The sequence below is a fragment of the Anas acuta genome, chromosome 8, assembly GCF_963932015.1.
Source record: "Anas acuta chromosome 8, bAnaAcu1.1, whole genome shotgun sequence".
In the NCBI taxonomy this organism is placed as follows: Eukaryota; Metazoa; Chordata; class Aves; order Anseriformes; family Anatidae; genus Anas; species Anas acuta.
The window spans coordinates 15,498,017-15,525,091 of NC_088986.1; the positions used below are offsets into that span (position 1 = coordinate 15,498,017).

The window sequence follows — 27,075 nt, forward strand, 5'->3', positions numbered from 1 at the left end:
ATGTTGCGCTGCAAAAAGCTTGTCAGCAGAAGAGGCTGGGTCACTTTTCCTGTAGGAAGATACCAACAAAGTAATTTTGTCACAAAAGGTCTAACCTCGCTCCTTTCCAAGGCAGAGTGTTGGGCATTGTTCTAACAGCAGACACTTGGAGCTGCACATTAACAGTCCCTATATATTTACTTATTGTTCTCAAAAATCCAAGTGTTGGTTTTATTCACCATCAGTCAGATAAAAAGACTATTCAAAAGACATTTTGTGCCAGCAACCTATCACTCTGCAGTGATGAGCTGTCCACGTGGAGCTACCAATCATCCAGTGATCGCTACAACTTCTGCACAGGAACTCCTCAAGGAGGCAGGTATCCAGAGAGAAATAGCTGAGTTTCTGTTCTGCTGGAAGGAGTCCATCTTACAACAGGATTTATAGCAGTTTTTGTGCCATAGATAGGAAACAGATAAAGTTCTTCTATCAACCTTAAGCCATTTGTAATGAGCTATTTGGCAGATAGGATTAAAGGGGGGTAGGGCCCCAAGTAGCCCAAAGACCTCTGCTTTAAATTCCATGTTCCCATACATTAACGAATCTAAAGCATATGATAAGATAATGATCTTCTGCTTCAAATACTTTCTTTCTCAAAAACAACAGTGAGGCACTGATGTGTTACCCTCTATTTTTATCGCTGATAAAGAATTGCAGGAGTTGGGAGTTCAGCTCAACCATTTAAAGTCTATGCATCTCAGGACTGTAACTTCTTGCAATTTATCCTAATTAAAGCTCCCAAAGTCTGTTTGAATAAGAAAATTCACTAGCCAGAAAGTGAACTTACCAACCTCAGAGCACTTTGCTTTTTGTAACACTGAAATCCTGTCATGTTAGGAAACATGCACAGCAGTAAGCAAAGCACTGATAAGAAATATCATACAGTTTAAAATATTTGATTCTAAACTACATTTTAAAAAAAAGTAAAACCAGAACTGCACTAAATATTTCGGCCCCATGTCTCATTCCCTCTTTAGACTATTTTGAATAGCTCAGGAGCAGTGCTATGAGATGGAGTAATGAAATAAGCAAGACCAGGATTGTAAAAAAGTGGCAATACCTTTTCCGGGCAAACTGACATAACTGAAAAATAGATGAGCGCTCAAGAAAACAAGATGTTTGTCAAATCTCCAAAATAAGTCTTTACAAATAGATAAATGGAATTGTTCTGATACCATGATGATAAATGTAAGAATACTCTAAACAAAACATAACTAGAAAATTTGAAGTTAAAGAGTGATTCATATCTCATGTAGGAAATTCATAATGCTATGTCTCAAGACATTGCTGCCTGGTTGAAAATCCATGGAGGGTTTCTCCCTTTTTAGCTTAAGAAAGAAACAACAGCAGTGATATTAATAAATTGGAAACCAGGAGGAGAGGAAAAAAAGCATTATCCAAATTTAATTTACTGTCTGAAAAGCATAAAACATTTAATAAACAGCTTACAGAATAAACTGAATTCTGGAGTGTTTTTCTAGTGCCAAATACAACCAAAGGACATGTTAAATAAAACTGAAATTGACTTGAATGATGTGACTGAATGGCAAATTTTGTCACTAACCAGATTAGAAAAATACCAATGAAATTCATATGAAAAATAATTTAAAAAAATCAACTGAGTTAGAAGTGAAGTTAAAAAACAATCTATAACAGTGGCATATGAATTAGAACAAAGCAAAAAAAAAGTACAAATGACTAAAGATGCAGATGCATGTTTTCGGTGGCAGTACTTCAAAAAAACATTTCTTGCAGTAATTGATTTGGGGCAGGGACTATTTTCTTTCAATGTTGTCAGTCAGCTTACTACAGAACACACACATCGGTATGGCTCAGCATTACAGAACTGACAGAGCTAGCAAGGTGGTCAGGCATTTGGAAGAAATAATAAAAATAATAATAAAAAGTCATATTAAGGGGGGATGAGTTGTCTCATTTTCCAAAATACTATAGGAAATGCAAAGACTGTATGTGCTGTCATGATTCCATCCAATTGCTCTTTCTAGAGATTAAGTACACACACTTGGATATAGTATTGCAGGCACAAGTAAGCTATATTTTGTATTAACTCTTAATACATGGTTCCTCTACTTGCAATCTAAAACTAAATTGGCCACATAACATTACAAATGTCTATTATGAACATGCAACGTCATTAACCCCACATTTTTACAACTCAGCTGCTATTTTCCAAGCATGCTAAATTGATCTTGTCAAAGCTTATTTGTTTGTCCAGGCTACTTTGTTGTATGGGCCAGTTGTGATCACCATCATGGCAGAACTGGCTTAATTTTGTCTCCAATAAACACCAAAATCATCTCCTGTATCCAGACTTAAGATGTCCCTTAGGCTCAAAGTGAACCACAGCCAATTGACATAGGTGCACTTTAACTTTTTTTTTTTTTTTGCTACTCAGCAGCTGAAGATTTGGTTAAAGGATTCAGCACCACGTGAATAACCCACTTGTGCACCACAGGAAAAGTGTTGTACAGATCAGAATTTAGTAATGTCTGATATTCAATACATACCTTGTATACATGTCAGCTGATCTTTACACTGATAAATATATTCTCTATGGTTCCTTCAGAATAGCTAAACTCAGTTATGTTGGTTATTCTCATCTCTTTTTGGACAAGTTTCTTCTCTAATTCTGTCTTCTTTGATGTAAAATACACTGTTCTTCTCTGATTAAATGAATCTTTTTCTCCAAAATACGTTAATAACATTTTACATCTTAACAATTCTGCAGCACAGAGTGGCTCCAGATGCCTATTATCAACTAAATCAAGTATCTGATTGGTTTAGAGGTTTCAAAAACATCCAAGGTCTACACAGGTTAATTCACATAGAGCTGAATTTTTCTGTCTCAATTCAGAAGTAGATGAGTATGAGCCACTTACAGTCCAAAGATATACAATTAGTAACAAGCAGTATGCATGTTATATACATCTAGAACTTGCCATATACAAACTTGTTCAGGACATTCACAGATAAAGAGGTACCTGAAGGTGTCAACAATTTTAGTAACTTCAGATCTGTTTCTGGCAAATGACGCAAGGGAAAAAAGAAAAGATCTTATTTCCTGAGTAGCAACAGATAGGCTGAAATCAAATTACTGTATGTCTTTGTATCATTTAATCAATGAAAAGCATGCAATTTTTCAGGACAACCTTTTAAAAGCTATTCATGGACTTCTATCCAAAAAAGTATGCATGAGCAGATAATTATGACATATCAGTGTTTGGTAGGATGGATAAGCATTTGCAAAATAATGAAAAAAGAACATCAACATTCTACAAATAAATAACAATAAAATACTATGCATAACAAACAGTGTGCGCCAACCTGTTTCCAGTCCAAAAATTTTATTTAAATATGCACTATAAATTACATATATTTAACTTATCTGAATGTACTATTCTGAAAAAAAAAAAGCATATAACAGTTCTATAAGCCTATGAACAGCTACTTTCTGAATAAGAATTGTGTGTTGTTTTTTTTTCTGTATTAGTCCTGTATCAACTGAATATTTACACATATAACCTGAGGCATAAGTAAGTCTTACCTCAGGGAATGGTAGCTTTGTACTCAAACAGAGAAACACTTAAATGTCTTAATGAAGCTGTGTCAACATGAAAGAGTATTTCAACACATTCAGAACTTAAACTATATTTGTATTTAAAATACTTTTCTAATTATATTTGTAAAAGATAGATGTACTCCTTTTCATAATGGGATGGTGGGATGTAGGGAACAAGGCTGGATGGAACAGCCTGGTGGCTGCAAGCATTTCACACAGCTCAGTATTGTGTAATACACTACACGTTACACATGGTGCTAAATTACAGGAAAAAGAAAGGAAGAGAACCTAATTATTTCTAAATTCCTGCTTGTCTTAACAAAATGTGTCATCACCTTGGGCAGCCAGATCTCTACAGTAACAGATGAATAATGACTGATAAATAATATATAATTAATAACAAAGATAAGCAAATTATTATACAGCCAGTCCATGGGTGTTCTCTTCCCTCATTGAGACTGCAAAGTAGTTTTTGATAAGCTGGCATTTACCTTGGACTAAAAGGACACACAAGAAATTATAGCACAAGACCTAACACATGGTAAATTCAGAGACCAATTTACAACTCTACATACCCTTCACTTACACACATTTCACTACTATCACGGACTGCTTTTTCTTTTCCATGAATAATACAATTATTTATATCAGTAATACCAACTAAATCATCTGAATGTAATCAACCAATAGGATATACAATTATTGACCCACGTTTCCAGATCCATAGCAGAAGTTTTCCTAGAACAAACTAAACTAATATAGTTCAATCCAGCAAAATTCTGAGGCCTCAATAGCATTGCCTCTAACAAGAGTTAAAGCCAAATCTTGTAAAGTTTCTTTATTATTAAAATTAATGAAGTTAGAGGATTCAGCCAAACATTGTTATGTATGATGTTTTCAAAAACTGCACATAATTCAGGATGCTCTGGTTCTTGTTTTCTGACCTCTGTAGGCTGTTCTCCAGCTCTTTCAAGCTGATCTCATGGCGCTTTTCATTCTAAAGAAAAAAAGTAACACAACACAGCTTAGAAATAAAATACAAACCAAAATATTAATGTAATAGAACTACTACCTAAATTTTATAAGCCTTATTTACTCAAACTTCTCAGGGGCTCTGAAAACATAAGGTCCTCAAAAGGGCCTCAAGACATAGAAGATTTATGTTCAATCAGAAACAAAATGAACATGTTTAAATAGGTTTATAATCAAAAAAAACCTTTTGCATTTGTTTTTAACTGTAAAATGGAAACAATTTGAAAATCTTTTATTTTCACACAGAATGATCAGCAGGAGTATTCTGGCAAGTGACCTTTTTATTATCTAGGATTGGTGATTATTATCTATCTTCTTATTATCTAGGATTGGTGATTCTTAGAGTTTCTTTACCTCCAGTCATTGGCGTGAGCACTTAAAATGGAATAAGAAGCAAATAATGATTCAGAATTTAGAAATTGAAATATGCTGGTATTTTCATTCAAATTAGCAAATATATTAGCAAATAGCTTGAAGTAGAGCCATGTGCTAGAGATCCAATTTTGGATCCAATTTTTGCAGAGAGAAATAAATTGGGATCCAATCTCAAGTATGCTCAGACATCAGAAAAGGAATAACAGTGTACGTAACAGTAACTCTGCCTTGTAAGTGCTGGCATTGACCCTTTCCATATTGTTTCTTTTCCTTGTACCCTGGTATTATATTAAAGATGACCAGAACAGTTCTATGATAATAAAGGTACACACTATGTTGTACATTTTCAGGTTCTTTAAATCTCCAGGGCTTTAAACTTAGTTAAGGATTCCCAAATTACACTTGATTTCATAACAAGAATAGAAAAGATAAAGTTGAAATACACTGTTTCTACACCACCATACACATACTCTACTACCAAAAACTCCTGAAGTCCAAACCAAACTGGGATCACTGAACATAGGTGATAAGGGATAGGATTCAATAAAGAGGTGTTTTTTTTTTTTTCTTTATATCTCTTTCAGGTGAACTACATTCTCACTGTTGTGTGTCCCCCTCTCCTTCTCCTTCCCCTTCCCCTCCTCCCCCCCCCCCCCAAAAAAAAAAAAATGAATGCCTAGTCTTAATACACCTCCTTAGGGCAAGGAACTTCATTTCTTTCTTAAAATTAAAGCAAAGATATTGTGGTAATTTGCTGGCTCAATATGATTAAATTTTATACCCCAATTCAACCTGAGTGTTCTTCTGGGACAGAAGGCAAGAAAATTTTCCTAATCTTCTACTTAATTTTAGCATAGTAAGAGATTACTATGAAAAAATATATATTTGAAATAATAATTTTAAATGTCTGACTTTGTTTTAACAACACTTTTATCTTTGGGCAAATGCAGACATTAAGTTACACTTGATGCAGATAAAAATTAAGCATATCAAACACGGAACTACATCTCTGATGCCGTATATTAATCCTGAATAGAATTTGCATTTAGGTTGGCTTAAGATTTTAGTCTTGAAAGCTTTAAGTCAGAATACATAATATTGTTTCTGAGAGTCTAGGAGTGTAGTAGTATCTTTTAGTGCCTTTTTACCACCATTTATATTTATTTTAAATAGCTTTGTACTTTATTATCACTGATTGCTGGACAAGTATTTAACTGTATTAAAACTTTGGTTGAAGAAATGATATACCACTGCCAGTGTAGGGAATTCAGGTGTGGCTGTCATTTTATTAAGAGACAATGAAAAGAGATTTCCAAGATTCATTAAAACAATAAGTAGCCCCCTATTCCAACCCAACACTTTTTTTGGTTTTCAGATAGTATTACCCATCCAAAATACCTATTCAGCAGAGCCACAGTTTAAGAAGATAAGTATCTGTATATCAAAGCCTACGCATTTAGAAGGCTGAAACTTTGAAAAACAAAACAAAACATCTCTTCTGTTACTAATTACATTTATGTGCAACATCAGTATGCAACTGAAAGTTTTGCACAAATTCCAGTAAGATCAGATTCTTTTACCAACTCAGGGTGGAAAAAGGTACCACTACATGGTTATGAAACTGTTATTCTATTACTCAAATCTAGTTATGCTTACTGAAGATGATTAATCTGAGAGGAAAATTAAAATTTCAGTCTTTTTTTTTTTTTTTGATTTTGGCTTCCTGGGAAAACTGGATTGCATAAGAGACGTAAACTCAATGCTATTCCAGTTATTAAGATAAACTCAGATGTTTAGCCTATTAGAAATGTAAATATACAGAGTATATTGTTAAGTTGAATTAATTTGCTGTTTCCTAAAATGCTTATCAATTCTATTAAAACAGTGGTTTTCAGTAAAAAAAAACTTTATGGAAACAATGATGTCGTAAGTAATCTCTTAAGTCATAAACAATATTGTTTACTCACATGGTGAAATCTGCAGAGAAGTTGTTTTTTCTCTTCTTGCCACTCTCTCAGTTCAGATTCAAGGAGTAGTATTTTTGTCTGAAGGGCTTGTTCTGTGTATGACAGTTTTTCAAATTCTTCAGCTACCTATTATAGTACAAGATAGAACATATTTACATTTACTTGCAGTTAAAGCCCAAACCAAACTGTTCTCTTGTTAACAGCTCTATTTCCCATTCCATTATCTAACACTTCAGCTATTTCCCATGCACAGAAACTACAAAAAACCTGGGAAGTACTCTGGCTGAATTTGAATGAAGTTTCAATTTGGAAAAATAAATAAATAAATAAATAAATAAATAAATAAATAAATATATACACACACAAACAAGTAACTAATAGTAACTAATTTGTAAGTGTACCCCAACTTGTTATTTTTTTTCAGAACCAGATCTATATTCTCAGACAGTACTGAAAAATAGTATTGAGATAGTGTGTTTATCAACATAGAATCACTGAGGTTGGAAAAGACTTCTAAGACCATCAAGTCCAACTGTCAATATGAATAAGCCGAGATGGAAATTACAACCTCATGCCTATTTTCTGATTAAACTAATATAATACACTGCAATCTAAATTCCTACATTTCCTCTGCCATACTGTTCTCATCCTTTGTGTGAACAACAAATCTCTACTTAAAGGGTGCAAATTCTTCCTCTAAAATTAGAGAGACTTTAGCACCAAAGTTCTTGTGGACCGCAAAATTAATTGTGGAGGGCAGAATTAAGATTCTTTTCAGAAACCTCCTGCACTCTGTGAGATTTAAGTACATGTAGTTAAAGCACCTTGATTTGTCACAAAAATGATGGTGAAATGTTGGTTCACTGAACTTTGTCATTAATTTCAATACAATTTGTATTCCAGAAAGAAGTTGAATTGCATGATTCATATTTAAACAGCCAGAATTCCAAGTAAATTTTAACAATTATATGCAAATAATCTTTTCCCATCTATTCCCTTGTTTTTAACACCATATGAAAGCAGAAAATAGTAAACAAAGCTAAGAGGTACACTAAATCAATACCATTTTTCTCCCTTCCTCCAAAGCAGATTCCAGTTGTCTTGTTAAATCATTATACTCTGCGATTTTCTCTTCAAGCTGCAATTTACGGCACTGAAGACTCTCATCTTCTTTTTTGAGCTGATAAGCAAGTTCTTCATTTTGAAATTCTATCTTTTCTAATTTCCTTTAGGCAAAAGAGATTAATGTATTATAATTCATTACAGCAAACCAGTAAAAAAATTATTTACAGTCAGATTTTTATTTTTATTTTTTAAAGAATTACCTCTTAAGATCTTCATATTTCTTCTGAATATTAAAGTTTTCTACTTCCAAGGAATGACTGTCTATGGAATTTATGTTGTCTTCCTCCTGTGAAAATGACAATTCCTTTCTAGTTGAAGAGACTTATATGCAGGATATTATAAAGTAAAGTAAACCTGTCTATTAAAATCCAGTCAAATTATTTAACTTCAATTTCAAGCACATCCTATCTTATACTCATGTAAGAACTATCATATATTTGAAACAAATAAAAACGCAGTCAAAGTAGCAGACTAAAACTTCATGTGAACACTTAAGACTGATAACCTGCTATGTAACAAAGTGAAATCCTAAGAAAACCCATATGCTGCCCATGCAGCGTTGTGTATTGAGAGCTGGCCAGGTCTATCTCCTCGTGAATTTTAACTCTTCAGCTTTAAATCCCAGCAAGAATAAATTCCCTCACTCTACAGTCACAGAAACCATAAAAAATATATATATATATATATATATATACACACACACACACACAAACACACACAGTTACCTGTGAAGAACAGGGTAGCACTTACAAAGGATTTCAGAAAGTGGTAAATATTTATAATCAAAAAAGATAATCAAGTTCATGAAAAGAGGTATATCACTAGCAGGACATGGAAAAAAAGAAATAAGAAGCCAAACTGTTTTACCCCTACCCAGCATCCAGATTGACAGATTTTTGTTTTCTTTTAAATCCCATAACAGTAGCAGTGGGATTTTTGCTCCTGCTACCAACCATCAGCTTCAGATCAGCAGTAAATGGCCGTATCACCATTCTGCTGGCACCGTAGTATAACACAACCTCCATCATTCACTGGACTGCCTCAAGCAGTTCCATTCACTAACTTGAGCTAACCTGGCTGAATTTGCTGACATTAATTATATAGGCTGCTCTACTAGCAGACTGGGGGTAGAAGAAACCTTCAGCATAGGGGTAGTAAGTTGATTATCTTAAAAATATAATTTATGGCTATTTCTCTGTATGAATATTGTCTGGTTTATAAATGAGTCATTAAAAACAAAATGAATGTGTTATTAAATTACTCCACAAGATACAGATAATACTTAGATTTGACCATTTATTTCCAGGGAAGAATCCTGAAAGATTTCTCATAACTATGCAAAAGGTTCAAGAATATACTTATTTAAAAAATAGAAAATCTGAAAGTAAAGACAAGTAAGTAGGATTTCTTGTCACATACTGAACCCATATAAGTACTTCTGGCAAAAGTTTCTGAGCTTTTGATTTATGAAGCAAACAAAGGAAACAGCTTAACAGGCACATGCACTAATAGAGGGGGAAAAAAGTATTCCAGAGACTTTCACATTTTTTTGATTTATCTTTAAAAAAATCACTGTGTTCTAGGCACCTGAACCTGTAGCTCCCTAGGATTTTTGCCTTTCTGTGCACTGATCCTTTCCCAGTACATAAGCTTTTCTTGAAAGCCTTGCAGCTTTTCTTCAGCTGTATTCAGTATGTCACAAATATGTCCTAAATCCTTTAACTCAGCCTCTGTTTTGTCCTTCACCTGCATAATATCACAGTAAAAAAACTTAAGCGTGAAACCATAAATTAAGCGTTATAAAACTTTATAGCTTTCCATGCAAGTAGTAAATCTGAAATTCTACACAGGTTGCATAAGGTCATCTATTTTATAAAAAACCAACAAAGTTACAAGTTCATGACTGGGGAAATTTCTGTCTCTGACTACATGTCATTAAAGACTCTGTAACACTGATAATGAACATTTACAAAATTATGCAAGTGTTAGCAGCTAATCATGCAACACCTAAATTTTTATTTTATTTTTATCATAATATATGTTGGAAGACGGCACGCAAACATACTAAACAGCTTATAGGAAAAATTCTGGCCATACAAGTTTTGCAATGTTTGAAAAGCAGGCAAAAACTAGTGCCATCTAAAGCTGCATACAGTGCTGCACAAATATTATTTATGGGATCAGAAAATATTTTTCTCCATTCTACAGCTGAATCATGGAAAAATAAAGTTAGTATGAAATATAATGAACATTAGAGATGCTCCTCTGTGAGGACTAATTCAATTCTCTAAAACCAGGTCAATGCAAGACTTGTCCCTGCCCCAACTTTATTGCTTGAAAAGAAAATGTATTGTGATGAACAGTGGAACTCAGGAAAGTGATTTTCCTACCATGTGTTCCAGCATTCAGCTCTACCTGCTGAAAAAAATTAAATCTCATCTCTGTATGGGTTCTCTTTTAACTACTATTTAAAATGAAGTTATGCTGCAGAGCAGTCTTACAGTGGGTTTTATTCCCTACACAACTTTCACAGATGTTCTGTCACGAGATCTAGTTTTTAAATCAACAAAATTGTATTTTTAACAGTGAAAAAATGAATTCTAAAATAGCAGCCCAAGCCTATAGTTATTTGTCTAAGAACCTTTTCCTACTTGTTTGCAATTATACATGTATAGTATGCAAAACACATCCACTCGCAAGTAACAGCCAGTACAACATTCAATGCATTTAAGTACAGTTTTGTAGATGGAAAAAGGAAGACAGCCAGTACCTTGATACTACTACAGTAAGTGGATCGCTAACATATGAAGGATCGAAGTCCTGCACAATTGTTTGGGAGCATGCTGTAATACTGCAAAACTTACCTCATCTCTCTCTAAGCGTTTGTTTTCTGTTATTCTTTTGTTTTTATTTAGGACTGTTTCGTATCTGGATTTCAATCCTTCTACTTCCATTTATAATTTTTGTACCAACAACACAATATATTTATACCCACATATTTTATTTTTTTTAAATCCAGAAAAGATAGAATTATTTGTATTGCTTCTGTCATTCCTATATTACAACAGCATTATAACCACCATGACAACAAATTTTTTGTTACAAATAAAAGCTTTATAATTTCCTCAAAACTACTTATAGATTTAAATCCTATATTTGAATGTTTCAATATGCTAGTCACCTGAATTTTACGCTGTTCAGCAAGGTTTTCCTGTAACTTTGCCTTTTCTTGCAGATCTAACATCTCATTTTCAAAAGAACTGGTACTGTTTTCCAATGTAGCAAGGGAAACCTTGATTAAAACATGGAAAAAAGCATTACAGTGCTGTTAAAATAACACAATATACAATATGATATTACTATCAAGTGACCTGCAGACATTAAAAGGAGTGGCAACTATTTATCCCATCAAACAAAAACATTAGTCCACAGTTCATTTATCAGCTTTAAGACTATTTGCTTGGGAACATAAATATACTATAGAATCTGGAAACTTAAATTGAAATTAGTAATCAAGGTGAACTTAATTCTTATGTTTGCAAAACTTTATTTTTAATTTAAAGAAAATTTCTAGGTAAACAATTTTGTAGCTATTGACAGTAAAATAAATGGCATCCTGGTTAAACAGGATGATTAGAAAATCCTGTTCCTAACTTGATATCTACTACCCAGTAGATAAATTTTAAATGCCTCATTTCACTTGCTCTAAAAGAATGAGTGGCAAAATTATTCTACAAGTGTGGTATCTCTAGACAGAAGGGCAAAAGTGAACTAATATGTGTTTTTTTGTTTGTTTGTTTGTTTTTAATATATCAGAAATACAGAGCCATTCCTCAGTAATTTACAACCATCTCACCTTTAATTTTTCATTTTCAAGATAAATCTTTTCATTTTCAGAGTTAACAGAATTTAGCTTTCCAAGAATTTCCTCATTAGAGTTTCTTCTGTATTCCTCTTTTCTCTTCAGGTCTTCCAAAAGGCTTGTGACCTGCCTTGTTAGATAGGCAAGAACTTCTGCATAAGATATTTCCAAAATTCTCACTATGCAAATTAAACTGTACCTTAAGATACATTTCTTCATTGTTTTTATTTATTACAAGAAAACAGAAAAAAAAAAAAGAGAAAAGGAAAATGGAAAATATGTTTAAATGTCTTAAAGATCTTAAGAAAGCAGTATCTATTGAAATAAGTTATTTTCCAAAAGAGATGTGACCCATCAATGAAGTGGACATATGGCATATTCTGTATGTACATTGACTGGATAGTTTGAATAAGATTGGACAGTTTTGCCTTGCTTTTCCAAGGCAGAGTAAGCTGTTCAAATGTGTATTTGAGAGGAACCATCCACTAGTGTTGTGAGACGTTAATGCAACCAGAACAATTTTGCTACTCCTTTGTCCAGAGCAGAAACTGGAAGCCTAAGTAAGAAGCTTCTATGCTGCAGCAGATGCAAGGGTTGATTCAAGCTGTTGAATCAGTTATTAAATGATTCTGAGGAAACAGAATAGTAGTCACTAGCAAACTCAGACTGTTAGCAAGAATGCCAGAGAAATAACATATTCCTTACTTCCACAGGAGAATGAATTAAAAAAAAAAAAGTAATAATTCTAGTTGCATTTCACATTTGTTCTAGTTTCCAAGTATAAAACTCTGCTCAAAAATTTACAATATCGACACATAAACTTGCTTACATTATCAACACTAATACACAACTAAATATCAAGTTTACAGAAACTATAAAATCAACAATCAACAGTTTAACTTACTTCTTAAGGTCTTCTGTTTGAATTTCTAACATTGTCTTTTCTTCTACTATTCCATCATGCTGATTTTTCCAGACATCAGAAGCTGAGAGTATTTCAGACAACTTGACTTCCTACATGAATCACATATCATGTAACAGAAGGGTGTCACAAAGAATGCCACCTCATTCTACAAAAACCACAAGAGCTATTTAATATAAGCTGACACTACTGGAACTCCCTAGTACAGAACAACATTAATTTTGACTTTTTGTCTCAAAACAAACAAAAAACCCTATCCCCATTTAAAGTTGCTTTCAAGGCAGCGAGATAGTTAAACACCAGTGCTGTATATCAACTTCAGAATATACCAGCATTTAAGATGAAAATATTTCCTTAAAACAAAAATATTTCTCCAATACATCCCTACTATATATAAATTACATTAGTAACAAAATAAAATTCTGCCAAAACATTTAAATAATTTAAAAAACGATAGCATGATACGAAATGCAATGTTATATAAAGTCCCTCAGAGAAGTATGGATCATTAACCAACACGTTATCTTGAAAGTATGTCTTCTATGGGCAAAGAAAAAAATAGTATGACTGCAAAACATCACAAGTTTAGGAGTTAGACAAATGCCACTCCTCTGTACTACTACTATTACTGTCTTCTCACAGAGATCAAGGAAAACAAAAAACTATAACCATCTCCAGGTATACTAACTGGAAAAATACATCTTTAACACTGACGTATCCAGAATGATGGCGACGCACACAAGAGTATGAAAACACACGCTTATTTGGAAATCCAAATAGGTCAATAAAGATCTCAGCACAGTTTTGATCCACTTAGCCTTTTTGAAAAATTACATGCAGTACAGATATAAGGGACATGGAAGAATCCAAGGAACAATATGGATTAAGGAAGTTGTGTTTGGATTTTGAAAAAGTCCAGAGCAAGCAGCTTAGAAATAGAAAGCTAACTATCCCTATGGGATGCCCTAAACTGATAAAGATTTCAACCCTCAATTGAACTGCCAGCTACTGTACCATACTTCTGAGAATAGTCAGTGCATCTCCACAAAGGTTTAACAGAAAGATCAGGAAAAGTATGATTGAAGCTGATCAGACTCCTCTCATTTACTACAGTTTGGAGCATACAACCTCATGGCTTAAGACATTCACTAATTTTTTTAACAAAGAAAGGCTGTGAATACACTAATAGTTTACAGGTCACTTATAGCAAATTTTTCCTTAACTGAAGAACAAAAAATAAGAGATGCAAACATAGCATGAACAAACAACTTTCCCATTTTCCAAAGGTAAAAATCTCCCAGATCTTCAGTTTAAAAGAACACGGTGCAACATTACTCACAGTATAGTCACTCACATGTTCTCTTATTCTGGAGGTTAAGTTTTTCACAGTTTCTTCAAAATGTGCAGCTTTTCGTTTCTGGGATGTGATTGCTTTTCTCAGACCAGTCTTCTCTTGCTCACTTGTTTCCCTTAAGGCTAATATCTGATGCTTGTATTCTCCAACTTGAAGATTGTACTCTGCTATTTTCTTTTCTAGAGTCTGCAGCATAATTAAACATCATATCTTTTCAAATTCTGTACCTTACAAATCAGCTTGTGAGATATCATAATGAGGAACATCAACTGCAATATTGATCTGTTTCCGTTAATGTCTCTGTATCTTGTAGTTGACACAAGGAGCTAGCCAAGGTGTGTACAGAACTAGGCAAGAGAAAATACATGTTGGGAATCTCATTACGAAGATGAGCAAGAGAAAAGGTTGAGGATGAATAGAAACAGAAAACAAACAGGAGTAGCAGGAGAGACATCAATCTAACCATTGGCTGTGCTCTTGGCAATGAATGTAAAATTTCAATGTAGATGATGTGGCACAGCCATTAAACCCATTTATTGGATGGAAAGTAAATGTGGTTATGTCATTCCCTTAATTCTATAAAGACTAACACCTTAATAATGTGATACATACTGATGTACTAGCAGTCAGTGCTCTGAACCTAAAGTCAACATGTTCATATCTAGGACTGGAGTTTAGTAACACTGCATATGAAATTTGAAAACAAAAGTTAAGATCTTGAATTTGTGTGGTTTATTTTTTTTTTATTTATTTTTGTTTGTTTCTGTTGTTGTTCCTTCTGTTTTAAATCAAGCTAGGAAAAGCCAAGGTCTATGATATGTTCTATTATTAGATGGCAATATACTATTTTCTTGCAAGATCTCTGACTTTTCCCCCATGCATATAATGGCACCACTCTATTAATGAAACAAAATTGCATAGTAAGTAATTTTTTTAAAAAATCTAGCATTTTATATGTGATGAAGACTATCAAAGACAGTTTCAATATATAATTAAAACTGGCTATGACAAAGCTTAAACTAATGTAGGACATCACACATTGTATGGACAATTTGTGACTCTCATTTCCCCTTGTTTGATTTCACAGCCTTCATGTATTTTTCATCCATTTAATTACATTATCAAATACACATGATTCAACTGAGATTAAATCTGGGTTCTACAACTATAATGATATGATCCTTTCTATTGTCGTTAATGTTTCTGACTAACCAGAAATGTCTGATGAACACAGTTTACTAATCCCATCCGATCTGGGAAACTGACCTCTCTAACTTCCTGACATCTATATTTTTCATCTACATATAAGCTTTCTATTTAAATATAAGCTTTCTATTTAAATATGAATAGAAAAGGAGACCAAACATTAAAACACTGTATGATGACATACAACAGAAGCCATATTGGACTCTGCTTCAAGAAGAATCTCAGACATTATTTTTAAGTTACTATAATTTATTGAAAATATAAACAAGCTAGCAGTAGACAATTAGTTTCATAAAGACACATGCAAGTTTTATTCATATCACTTATTATTCCTCTGGCAATATCAGTAGGCTACCAGTGTAATTTTTTCCCCTAAAGTTATTGATAAACAACCCAATTGTAAGAATGGTTAGAAACATGCATTTAACATCTAATATTTAACTTGTGATCTACTTGAATGAGACCACAGTGACACACCATTTACCTAGTAACTATGCTACTTTGCTAGCCTCATTCATGACGCTATTTACCAATTGCTATAATGTGCACATCATATGCATAGGAGAGGAAATCTCTCAGTAAAGGTGCTGCTAACAGCCCCAAAACTTATCCACAATCAATGCAAAATCTACGTAACTTGCAACGTGAAAGATGGCCTCAGCTTACTTGGACTTAACAAGATGAAAGTACAACTTCTAAAAATGAAATGATTAAAAAAGAAGAAAAAAAAAGATATTCAGGAAATGTTTTTCAAATATAGGTGCTTAGAGCGTATTTAATAAACAAACACATGACCTGTGGGAAAAATGACTTCAACAAACAGCAAATGAACATTCGATATACAGGCTTCCTTAAAGCCGATAAAAGCAAACAACTGTTATCCCCTGTTATAACCACAGGGGGTCACAATCACACTAAAAATAGGTGTTTTGAGTATTTTTCAGTGGCTGAAGTAAATTTAAAGGGAGAATTAATTTCATAAGCGGTCCCAAACTCTTGTCTAGATGCTAATAAGATGATCACCAGCTAGCAACTGACTTCAGCACTTTTTGAAAAGCAAACAAATGAAACTTTTACATAAAGATCTAAAGAAAATACAGTTATATATCAAGTTACTTATTCAAGTATCACTGAAGGAAAATATTGTAGTTTTAATAACTACACTAGGCAGAACAAGAAAGCAATTTTTATTCAGAGGAAAATAGGAGGTACTTATATAGACATAAATATAAGTGGCTTTTTTTTTCTTTCCATTGAGTTGCTATAGGTTCATTAACCAGCTCAAATGATACAATTTGTATGGAGCTGTATGCTATTAAAAAAAAGCTTGTAAATTAATAATATACTGTTTTGGAAACAAGGCTTTCTCATTTATACCTACATTCTTTGCAAGCTTCAAATACTTAAATCAGAGACTGCTTATAACTCCAGCCCCTGGCATGTGAACTTTACCTTACCTAACTTTTCCACTAACTGCTGTAAATACCTAAATCTTCCTTTTGCTTGTTTTAATTTTTATTTTGAAGAAAGCAGAAAACATTTTATCTATCTTAAACAAAATGAGATTAGACCCACCATTTCTCTCTTAGTCAGCATTAAGAGCTCTATTGAGTCTTCCACAGCTTATAAAAAGAAACAGGTGTGTTTCGCACCTGTGTTTCATCTTAAACAGCTTACAAAAACAGACTCATTCTGAAGACTGGTCTCTTTCTTTCTATTAACTATATGGAAACTGCTTCAGGATAGATATCATTCTCCCAGATAATAAAGTTAAGAGAGTATAAATACTTTTATGTGTGCTTGACTTTTCTTCAGTGGAGTGTTTTTTTATTTTCTCAATGTGGACAAGTTGAGAAAATAAGAAAAAGTAAATTTGCAATTAAAATAATACAATCAGACAGACTCTGCAAAATATAAATGCTCTTTTTTTGTTGTTTCAAAATTTTCTTTTACCAAGGGTTTATTTCAAATGATAGCCGAAATAAATAAATTTAAAAAATATTTGATTTGATAATATATCAATATATATTAAAAAAGAAAAAAAAAAAAAAAAACAAACTTGAATTCAAAGCAATACCTAAAAAAGATATAACTCTCAGTTGTGATTTAAACTCTGATTATGGTAGGGCTTTCTTAATTTACATATAAGCTTAAACACAAGTAAAAATATGTTACCTGTATTTTCAGTTTTAATTCCTCATTTTCTACACCTTTTCTTAGAATCTGACACTGCAGGTGAGCTTCTACCGTGCTTGCTGATCTTGACATGCGGTCTTCTTTCAGTACATTGATCTAATAAAGAGAAATAAACACTACTGAAAAGGAACAAGGGGATAGCATAGATAGATAATCTTTTATACTTTCAGATACTGGGCTCCCCAGGCTGTTCAGTATCAGGTAGAGTTCTAGTCAAGGCATGGTATGCTGTGTAGACTCCATCTATGCTGAGGTTTGCTGTCATTATGGTCTTCAGAATTTTTATAGGACTTTCTTAGAAGTAAACAACCCTATTCAGCATTTATTCTCTTAAGAAAAAGGATGTTTCTATGAAAACATGGTGCTTCACTTCCAGATAAATGAAAGGATGTGCCAGTGTCTTTGCCAAGTAAGGAAGTATTGTTCACTTGGCACCATGTGATATGGGACATCCCTTTGATCTGTATGTTTTATTTGCAATCACTTCATTTCCTTTTTTTTTTTTTTTTCTTTTTTTGCTAAGAAATGTTTAAGCCTGTATCCAATTGAATACATTTAACCTTTATTATACTAGATAGCTAATTTTGGAAGCAAGGGATGGATACTAAACAAAAACAAACAAACAAAAAAACCTCCTAGGGTGTTCTGTTGCTTTTGAGGCAATATATTAGAATGAAGCAATAATGTGCAGGCAGTCCTAGTAGATTGGAACTCCAGGTTGTGTTTAGGGAACCTAGAACCTGCAGAATGCTTTCTCCAAGTCTGCATAAGGCTACTGGGGAAAACTGTGTTGAGAAAATGCTGAGTTCTGCGAGGTAATTCTCTTGGTTGAGAGAAAAAAAAAAAAAAAAAAGAAAAAAAAAAGTGGAGAAAAGCCATGGATTTCAATAAACCCTAAGGAGCTACAAAAATCAAAGTATGCCTTAAAGATTTAACTGGGACTACTCTATAACTCTGGGCGACCCTGCACTACATACACGTTAAGTGCAATTCAGGTATAAGACTACTGTAAAAGAGATTGCTAAACTGTGTATAAACCACACTAATCTTGAAATTGTTATTGTATCCTTGTATTGTCTACAGACAATTCTTTTAATCTTGTTTCTCCACTCAGCCCCTTCCTTTGCCTGGTTCAGAGAAGCGACAAGGTCTTTCCAGCCTTTGATGGTATCAGATCTGCTGTCTACACCACCCTTCCTTATTTGTTGAGTTCCAAAGGGCCATGGGTACTAACTGTGAAAGTATCAGTTTAGTTTATTCTGTATTACTTCACTGTAAAAGTTTGTTCCAGAACTTCTGCAAAGGAGAAGCCACAAAGGGGTCCAAAGCCGTTAGTCTGGATTTATGATCCTCCCAGAACTGCAGGGCAATAGTGTTAAGGATGATCTATACTCTTAAATAGGTGTGGATACGGTCTTGAAGGTTTTAATATATTTTTATATAGAAATGCCTTTCAGACTTCCTTTTTAATAATCTTTTGAAATAATTGCTCTTATCAAAACTTTAAATTTGTAAATAAAAATTTAGTACATTGGAAGAAAAAAATTATTTCAAAATAATTGGTCACTCACTTTTTTAAACTGAAGCATTGATGAAAGTTCTTTGACACGTTTCTCCCTCTCAAGTATTTTTCTCCTGAGATTCTTCATGGGGAAAAAAATAACAAAAATTACTTTTCTATTTCTACACAAAAATGCAGCAGTAATGTGCACTGATAAGTATTTCAGTTGTAAAAATAACTGAGATTCCATTTTGTGATGATACACCACAAATACCTCAACTATGTACCTGAAAACATCTGATGAAGTTTAATATTTACTCTGACTGTATAGATCATAATAGGCGCTAGGTTGATTAATTTCACTAAGATTTATTTTGAAACATTTGCCACAATTTCCTCCAAATCAATTTGTTCTTAATATTTTCTTGTTTTATTGCTACACAGAGAAAAACATTGCTTAAAAACAAACAAACAAAAAACAACACAATAGGCAGTAGGAAAAGTGATGGGGGGAGGAGGGCAAGAGAAGCGAAGATGAATAGACAGAGCAGATATTTAGGCTTCTGTCCAAAGATCTTAGAAAACAAAAAGCTAATACAACATAACCATAGACCTAACAAGCATTTGTGAACAAAATCCAACTAACACATTTTTTGAGTGGAGACCTCTTTTATTTTAGCTCTTAGGTCAGTATTTACCAGATTGACTGATCAAATAAAGAAGAGCTTTAAAATATAAAAGATTGGGGTTTCTTTTAGTATTTTATTACCGGTTGGGTTGCTTGGAAATCACAGACTCTCACCTGAATTTCTGGTTATTCACTGTTTAATTTTGGACAAATTACATAGGGTATATATTGCAGGGGTGACCTTATTGCTCTTTACAGATACCTTAAAGGAGGCTGTAGCGAGGTGGGGGTTGGCCTGTTCTCCCACGTGTCTGGTGACAGGACGAGGGGGAATGGGCTTAAGTTGTGCCAGGGGAGTTTTAGGTTGGATGTTAGGAAGAACTTCTTTACCGAAAGGGTTGTTAGACATTGAAAGGGTTGTTAGAACAGGCTGCCCAGTGAAGTGGTAGAGTCACCATCCCTGGAAGTCTTTAAAAGACATTTAGATGTAGAGCTTAGGGATATGGTTTAGTGGGGACTGTTAGCATTAGGTCAGAGGTTGGATGATCTTGAGGTCTCTTCCAACCTAGAAATTCTGTGACTCTGTGATTCTGCATCTTGAGGGTTTCAGGTGATCAGATTGCGGACTACTCCTGAAAGTGGCAGTCCTGCTATTCTCTTTTCCCAAGCTACACAGGGCTACCTTTACCCTGGGAAAAACTCAAGTGAAAGGTCAGGAATGCAGCTGGGAGCATAGCAAGTAGAATTAACACTCTTGACAGCAGTGGAGTTTGATTTCCATAGACAGACTGTAAAATTGCAGGATCACAGCCTTCAGTGCTTTAAATTTCCTCATCTGTTACATTAGGCTAACACTTTATTCTAGTCTTAGCAAGAAAACATTAGTGTTCTTAAACAGGACACCTAGACTGACATATCTCTTTGTATTCTCTCTTCAGAATTCGGATATGCTTAATCTTTTCTTTAAAAAATTGGAAGTTACTTATGGAAGCAGTAGTTTACATAAGTAGTCCACCTCCCTCTCCCCTAATAAAGTAATAAGAAATACTATTTTTTTTTTTCATTCATGAAAAAAATTGTCTGAATTCAATATTTGAATTTTAGGGTTTTTGTTATTAGTATATTTCTTAATGTTGGTAAATGACAATAAAGGAAATGGAATCGGGGGGTTTAAATGCTTCTTCCTTTTGCTTCAAAGCTGTATTACTCAATCGTCACGGCTACCTAGGTACTGTCAATTTGTATCAGAACCAATTTATAAAGTGTTTTTTATTATTGTTTGTTTTTGTCTGTCTGTTTGTTTGTTTGTTTTAGCAGTCATTTTGGTGGGAGCAAGAAAGAAAGAAGTTAAAGTTTACTATGTTACCTGCCTATTCATGTCAGAACAAAAGACAGGTTCTAGCTGAAAGACTATTGCATGAGGCAGAGCCAGTATGTGATTTTATGGCAGTATTTATTTCATTTGCAGTAACTGTAATGATTACTCTGAATCTACTCTACATAAAAAAAAAAAATAAAAAAATCAATGTGCAATACATTCAATCCTGTAACAAAAGGAATACTAAAATACACTGCATATCCTAAAATATGGAATAATATAGTGGTAGTTGTTCAGTGTTGCTAATTAATACAGTCTATATCAGTATAGTTCCTAAGCCTATCTTGCCACTTTAACACAAAATTGTATGATACTACAAAATAACTATTTTTATGTGTACAAGGTAGAACAAAAGAAGAGGCAGAAATTTCAATTTACTTACAGCATTTTGGGTTTCATTTTCACTTAACTTCTGTATCAAAGTATCAATATTTTTGCTGCTTAACTGTAAGACGAAAGCAGGAAATATTAACAAATTACTTCAGATTATAAACGATTCTGCATTTTTCAATGGCTTTGAATTTCCTACACATAATTAGATATGTTTTTATTTTAGTGAGAAGCAGTTTAAATACCTTAAATATTTCTATCTTATTTGAATGTGTAGTCGAATAGTAAAAGCATTTGTACAAACCATAGTATTTTAAAGACTAACATTACATATTAAAGGCTTCTAGGAACTTCATTTAGGTATGAGAATGTGAAAATCAAAAAGGAAAACAAAGTCCGGGAAATCACAAAAAACAACCTATGTTAACTATTACTAAAAATCCAAAAGAATTTATGTAGTTATAACATTGTCAATGAAATGTTTACTTTAAAGTATCAGTTTTGGAGGAGGGCTAACTTTCAATCTGAAAACAAACAAACAAAACCACATAGTCTGGTAGGATTTTCAGATTGTAAATCATGAACATTTTAATTTCACTGGTGAGAGGATGAACTCCAAGAAGAAAAGGGTGAGTCAGCATCTTATGAAATCAAACCTGAACTCTGAACAACAATAAAGTAATGATCAGCACCATGGAATGTCCTGGAGCATGGATGTACCAGCTATTTAAATATTTGCCACAGCACAGTGACAGTCAAATTAAGTTAAATTTAGCATTCTAGTACCTGCTGTGCTAGCTCTGTAAACTGTATTGTGCTGGAACTACCTGTGCCCAACTAGCTCCTGCATCCTACCTGCCCAGTCACCTGAGGAGGAATCTGTGTCTTTAATCTTTCTGCATTCCCACTATTTTAAGGCATTTCCCTTTGCCTCCATAGTCCAGGTATTCAGAACCTGTCTTGCAATTTACAGGCACATGATCTCTGGCTCCCACAGGTTTGATTGCTTGAGATAATCTTACATGGTCATGTTCTCTTGTTTGAAGTGAAAACCATAACAATCTTTTTGTGGTTTTGAGTGTTTCTAATTCCTCTACCAGGAAATCCTCTCGTGTACCAGTAATTGTCATCTCTGATATAGAACGTTTACAAACCTGTTAAAACATCATAAACAAGAAGATATTATAGATAACTTACAGTATTTCCTCAAACATATTATAAATATTCAAATTTGGCTTTAGAATACAGTCACTAAAAATTAATTAATGTTTGTAACTACACAGTAAACTAAAAGAAAAAATGCTGCCTCAGTAGTGTTTAAACTGTGTATGAGACATACAGATTCATCTTCCAACCTAACAGAAATATGGTATGTTTATCAACTTTATTTTTTCTTTCTGATAAATGCTCCAAATCTCACTTTAAAGGAGTAAATCCAGTCAGACTAGCTACAAGAAAAACAAAACAAAAACAAGTGGAAACTTTGGCATCAAAATCTTTACTGGTAATCCATGCAAAGAAATCATCCTATCCTTATCTGCACATAATTATACAGAATGTTTCATGTTAATGTTCTTGGGAAAAGTTCAAATGGAACTCTGAGATGACAGTTTAAAGAGAGAAATTACTTTAAAAAAAAAAATTTTTTTTGAAAAAAATCCCCCCCTATAGTTAGGTTGTGAATGTAAAAAAAAAAAAAAAAAAGAGGCAGGATTTTAAAGACTATCTGTAAACAAGGTTTTTCACCTCATGCAAAATCAACAACATAAAGATAACAAATGCTTTTATCTGAATTAGTGAGCAAATAGTATCTCTCCTGTAAAAAAACTAGCAATGCTTGAAACATTCACCATCAGTTTATGGCCCTCCAGGTTCATGTTATACCTAACACAGGTTAAAATTGGAAAACTCACACCTCTCTGTGCTCTTTTGAGAAGTCTTTCATATGGCCTCTGTAAATGTGGCAAGCATTTCAGAGATTAAAACTTAAGCTTTTCTAAATTAATAATTCTACAGACATTGATAGAGACGAGATTAAAGCAATAACAATTTATTTTGAATGTGGCATTTAGAATGTATACGAACTTTTGACTAAAATATACTTACATTTTCTATTCTACTAATAACATCTTTAAAAATTGGCATAAAGTCCTCTGCTGAATTAATTTCCGTGTCTGTTTCAAAAACCTCCTGTAAAGCACCATTTTCACAAGGGGCGTTTTCCTTCTGCCTGACCACATGCAAAATAATAAATGCAAATTGACTTCTCTTAATAAGTAAACATGCAAGACACATATGCCTAGTTCATACAGAATTCTACAACTGATTTTTTTTAATATGCATAGTAAAGTTGACAGGGTATGTACCTCATACTTTGGCTTCTCTACATCACTGTTTTCAAATACATATTTGAAATTATTTACTTCGTACTTACTACTCAAAAGAGCATTTGCCCTCTGCTGACAGATATTTTATGTTAAATGTGAAAAATTCAAAATAAAATATCTCGCACTGAAATCATATATTAGAAAATGCTAATAAAATACCCTCCTAACTATGACCGGTTTATGGTTTTCATTCATTTGCAGTATTGCAAGATTTTAACTGAAAATGCAGTGCCTCTGTAACCAAAAATAAATAAATAAATAAAATTAGTCTTTCTTCAGAAGGGCCTAATGTATTGGATTTATGTGGTAGGGCCCAGTAGCAGAGGTTGGTTGCAGGGGTGACTTCTGTGGGCAGAGTCCAGCAGCTGCCCCATGTCAGATCAGAGCCAGCTCCAAAAGGGATCTGCTGCTGGCCAGAGCTGAACCAGGGGGTGACAATGGTTGGGCATCTGAGAGCAGATTTAAGAAAAGGGGAAAACAAACAAACAAACAAACAAACAAACAAACAAAAACTGCTATGCAACAGCAGCTGGTAGAGAGGGGTAAGAACCAGCCCTGCAGCCCCCGAGGTCAGCGCAGAAGGAGGACAGGAGGTGCTCCAGGCACGCAGCAGCAGTTCCCCTGTGACCTGTGGAGAAGCCCCTGGTGGAGCAGGCTGTCCCCCTGCAGCCCATGGGTACCACATGGAGAAGATCTCCACACTGCAGCCTGTGCAGGAGCCCCCAGTGGAGTAGGGGATCTGGGGGGAGCTGCTGCCCATGGAGAACCCACATTGGAAGTTTGCTCCTGACAGATGGACCCCATGGTACGGACCCATACTGGAGCAGTTCTTGAAGGCCTGCTGCCTGTGGGCAGCCCATGAGGGTTCAGCTCAGGAAGGATGGCATCCCATGGGAGGGACATGGAGCAGGGGCAGAGAGGGACCATGAAGAAGCAGCTGAGAGGAAGCATTAGGGACTGACCGCAGCCCTCGTTCCCCTGCACCGCATTGGGGGAGAATGTAGAAGAGGGTGTATTGGTGGAGAGGTGTTTTTACTTTGGTTTTAGTTTCTTACTGTTCTAACCTGCTAGTGATAGGTAATGAATTATATTAATCTCCCTATGCTGAGTCTGTTTTGCTTGTGACAATAATTGGTGAGTGATCTCCCCATCCTTTTCTCAACCCTTGAGCCCTTTCCATTGTATTTTCTCCACCTTCTCCTTCAAGGAGGGGGAGTGAGAGAGCAGCTGTAGTGGAGTTCAGCTGCCCACCAGGATAACACCACCACACCTACACAAAAAAAGAATATCCTAACACCAATCTATGCCAGCTCTCTATCTAGGCCTTCATAGGCCAATACTTACAGACCTAATATACTCATAAGCTTCGAATGCTTAAGTAGCTTATAAATACATTCCTTATATCTTAACATTTTACCATGTATCTTTGCCTGAAGCACACCTTCTCAATGCACTTTCATTCAAACTTTGTTGTAGGTGATTTTTTGGTGACCTTTTTTTAAGCAGTGGTGACAGTTCTGTAATCTTGATCCAGTATTTATCAGGACATGGACCCCAACTCTTCTTCCAAATTTCCTCCTGTGTAGGCTCTGCAAGCTTATAAACAATGTATTCAGTTAGTTTAATCCATTCCTGACTACAATGCATAAGAATTGCTACCACAGAGTAAGCAAATTGTAAACACAAATGGTCATTTTATGACCTCAGAGTAATTAGTCATAAAATTAAAGGGAATTTTTCAGTAAACTTCCAAGAACTGGGAGTGACTGGTCCTGAATTAATAATACCATTTTCCATTACTCCCATGGTTGTCTTTCTAACAGTTTGTCTATGAAACTACTTCCTCTGTAATGATCAATAAAAAGCCTCATGCTGTAGCCTCACAGCTAGCTCTCTGAAAACCTAAAGATCAAAAATAATGTATTTAAAATTAAAAAAATATATATTGTTATATATGGAGTGGTAATTTGTGTCAGAAAAATGGTTGATATTAATAAAGACGGGGGAGATTTGGGAATGTGGCAATGGGGGTCACAAAGCCTCCTGGTTGGTGATAACATCAGACTCTTAACGATGAGGTCATCAGGAACGTAAAGAGTTTAGAGGAAACAAAGATTGAGGCGACGCCCTGTCATCTGGGGTTGCTTGTTTTCCCCTCTGTTAAGGCACGGAAGTTGCTGGGGGGGGGGGGGTTGCTGGTTAGAACTGTTAACATTTATTGTTTAATGTTATATGATAATAATATTATTAGTGTGGTTTCAAGGGTTAACGAAACGCGGGAAAAGCAATCGCGTTTTGTTGCTTTCGGGAACCTTGTGGTGGGCAGAGCATGTGCAGAAGAAGAGGGAGACAGTCGAAGCTGCTCCTGCAGTCTGGAACAAAAGGTTGCTAACAGTGATGGGGAAACCGTGAGCCTTTCACCCACAACGACCACCACAAAGAGAATTATAATATGAAGCAGGGATGGGATATACATATGTATAGGCGTACTCGGGTTTTTTGTAAATATGTAACAGCAATGTCCTATATATATTTGGAAGGTTCGACGGTTGGGTGTACGTGTTGGTAGAGCATAGACTCCCCGCGCACCCAGCGCTGTTTACTTGCCTTTTATAAATATTATTTTATGTTACTAAATTCAGAGTGAGTTGAGACTTCATTTATAACGATATGTTCAGAATAAATACCCATCTGTTATCCTGCAAGAATAAAAGGCTATGACTTATGAAGGAGAACTAAGAAAGTTAGAAGTGAAAGGTCACATTTAGCCCTTTGGATTCCTTCCAACTGTGCAGGAACTACTTTTGTGCACAGGACATAACAAAAGAAAAACAAACAAACAAACAAACAAACACAAAACCTTTCTCAAGTATGTCTAATGAAGAAAATGATAAGATTAAGTGTTGAAGACCTGCATAAGAAAATTATATTTGCATTGGCACTGTGTCTTACACATATTCTTACCTGGTGTTCAAGACAATCAGACTCTTTGCTGAGATCAGTAAAGTATTTTCTGCTTTGGATGGCATTTTTAGTTCTATAATAATCATCTTTATACAACTGAATCAGTGAACAGAGTTTTTCTGCTTCTCCAGATGTAATTGGTAGCACACACATTTTTCCCTGAAATATATTCATAATCATGTACTGTTTAGTATCACTGACTGTTAGAACACTCACCTTCCCAATTCAA

The 27,075-nt window shown here is 34.4% G+C and overlaps 1 protein-coding gene across 1 annotated transcript; it reads right to left on the bottom strand.

The window, feature by feature from the left end:
* Positions 1-1,499: 1,499 nt before the first annotated feature.
* Positions 1,500-27,024, bottom strand: ODF2L (outer dense fiber of sperm tails 2 like). Its single transcript, XM_068690714.1, has 16 exons — positions 26,847-27,024; positions 25,300-25,478; positions 23,602-23,725; positions 22,518-22,649; positions 21,548-21,610; positions 19,230-19,301; positions 17,638-17,754; positions 14,242-14,442; positions 12,885-12,994; positions 11,975-12,110; positions 11,300-11,410; positions 9,706-9,864; positions 8,319-8,404; positions 8,057-8,219; positions 6,994-7,119; positions 1,500-4,616 (listed from the first exon to the last, which is right to left on the bottom strand). Exons 1-16 carry the CDS (start codon positions 27,018-27,020, stop codon positions 4,488-4,490), a joined length of 2,082 nt encoding a protein of 693 aa, XP_068546815.1. The 5' UTR covers positions 27,021-27,024; the 3' UTR covers positions 1,500-4,487.
* Between the last annotated feature and the right edge of the window lie 51 nt (positions 27,025-27,075).

Bases quoted from the DNA above. Each gene is read 5' to 3' on its own strand.
- ODF2L (XM_068690714.1), bottom strand. From the start codon at position 27,020: ATGAATATATTTCAGGGAAAAATGTGTGTGCTACCAATTACATCTGGA. The intron at 7,120-8,056 runs GTATTGATTTAG...GTACTATAATAG, and splicing joins TGGAGGAAGGGAGAAAAATG to GTAGCTGAAGAATTTGAAAA. The intron at 4,617-6,993 runs GTGAGTAAACAA...TTTTTTCTTTAG, and splicing joins TTCTCTGCAGATTTCACCAT to AATGAAAAGCGCCATGAGAT.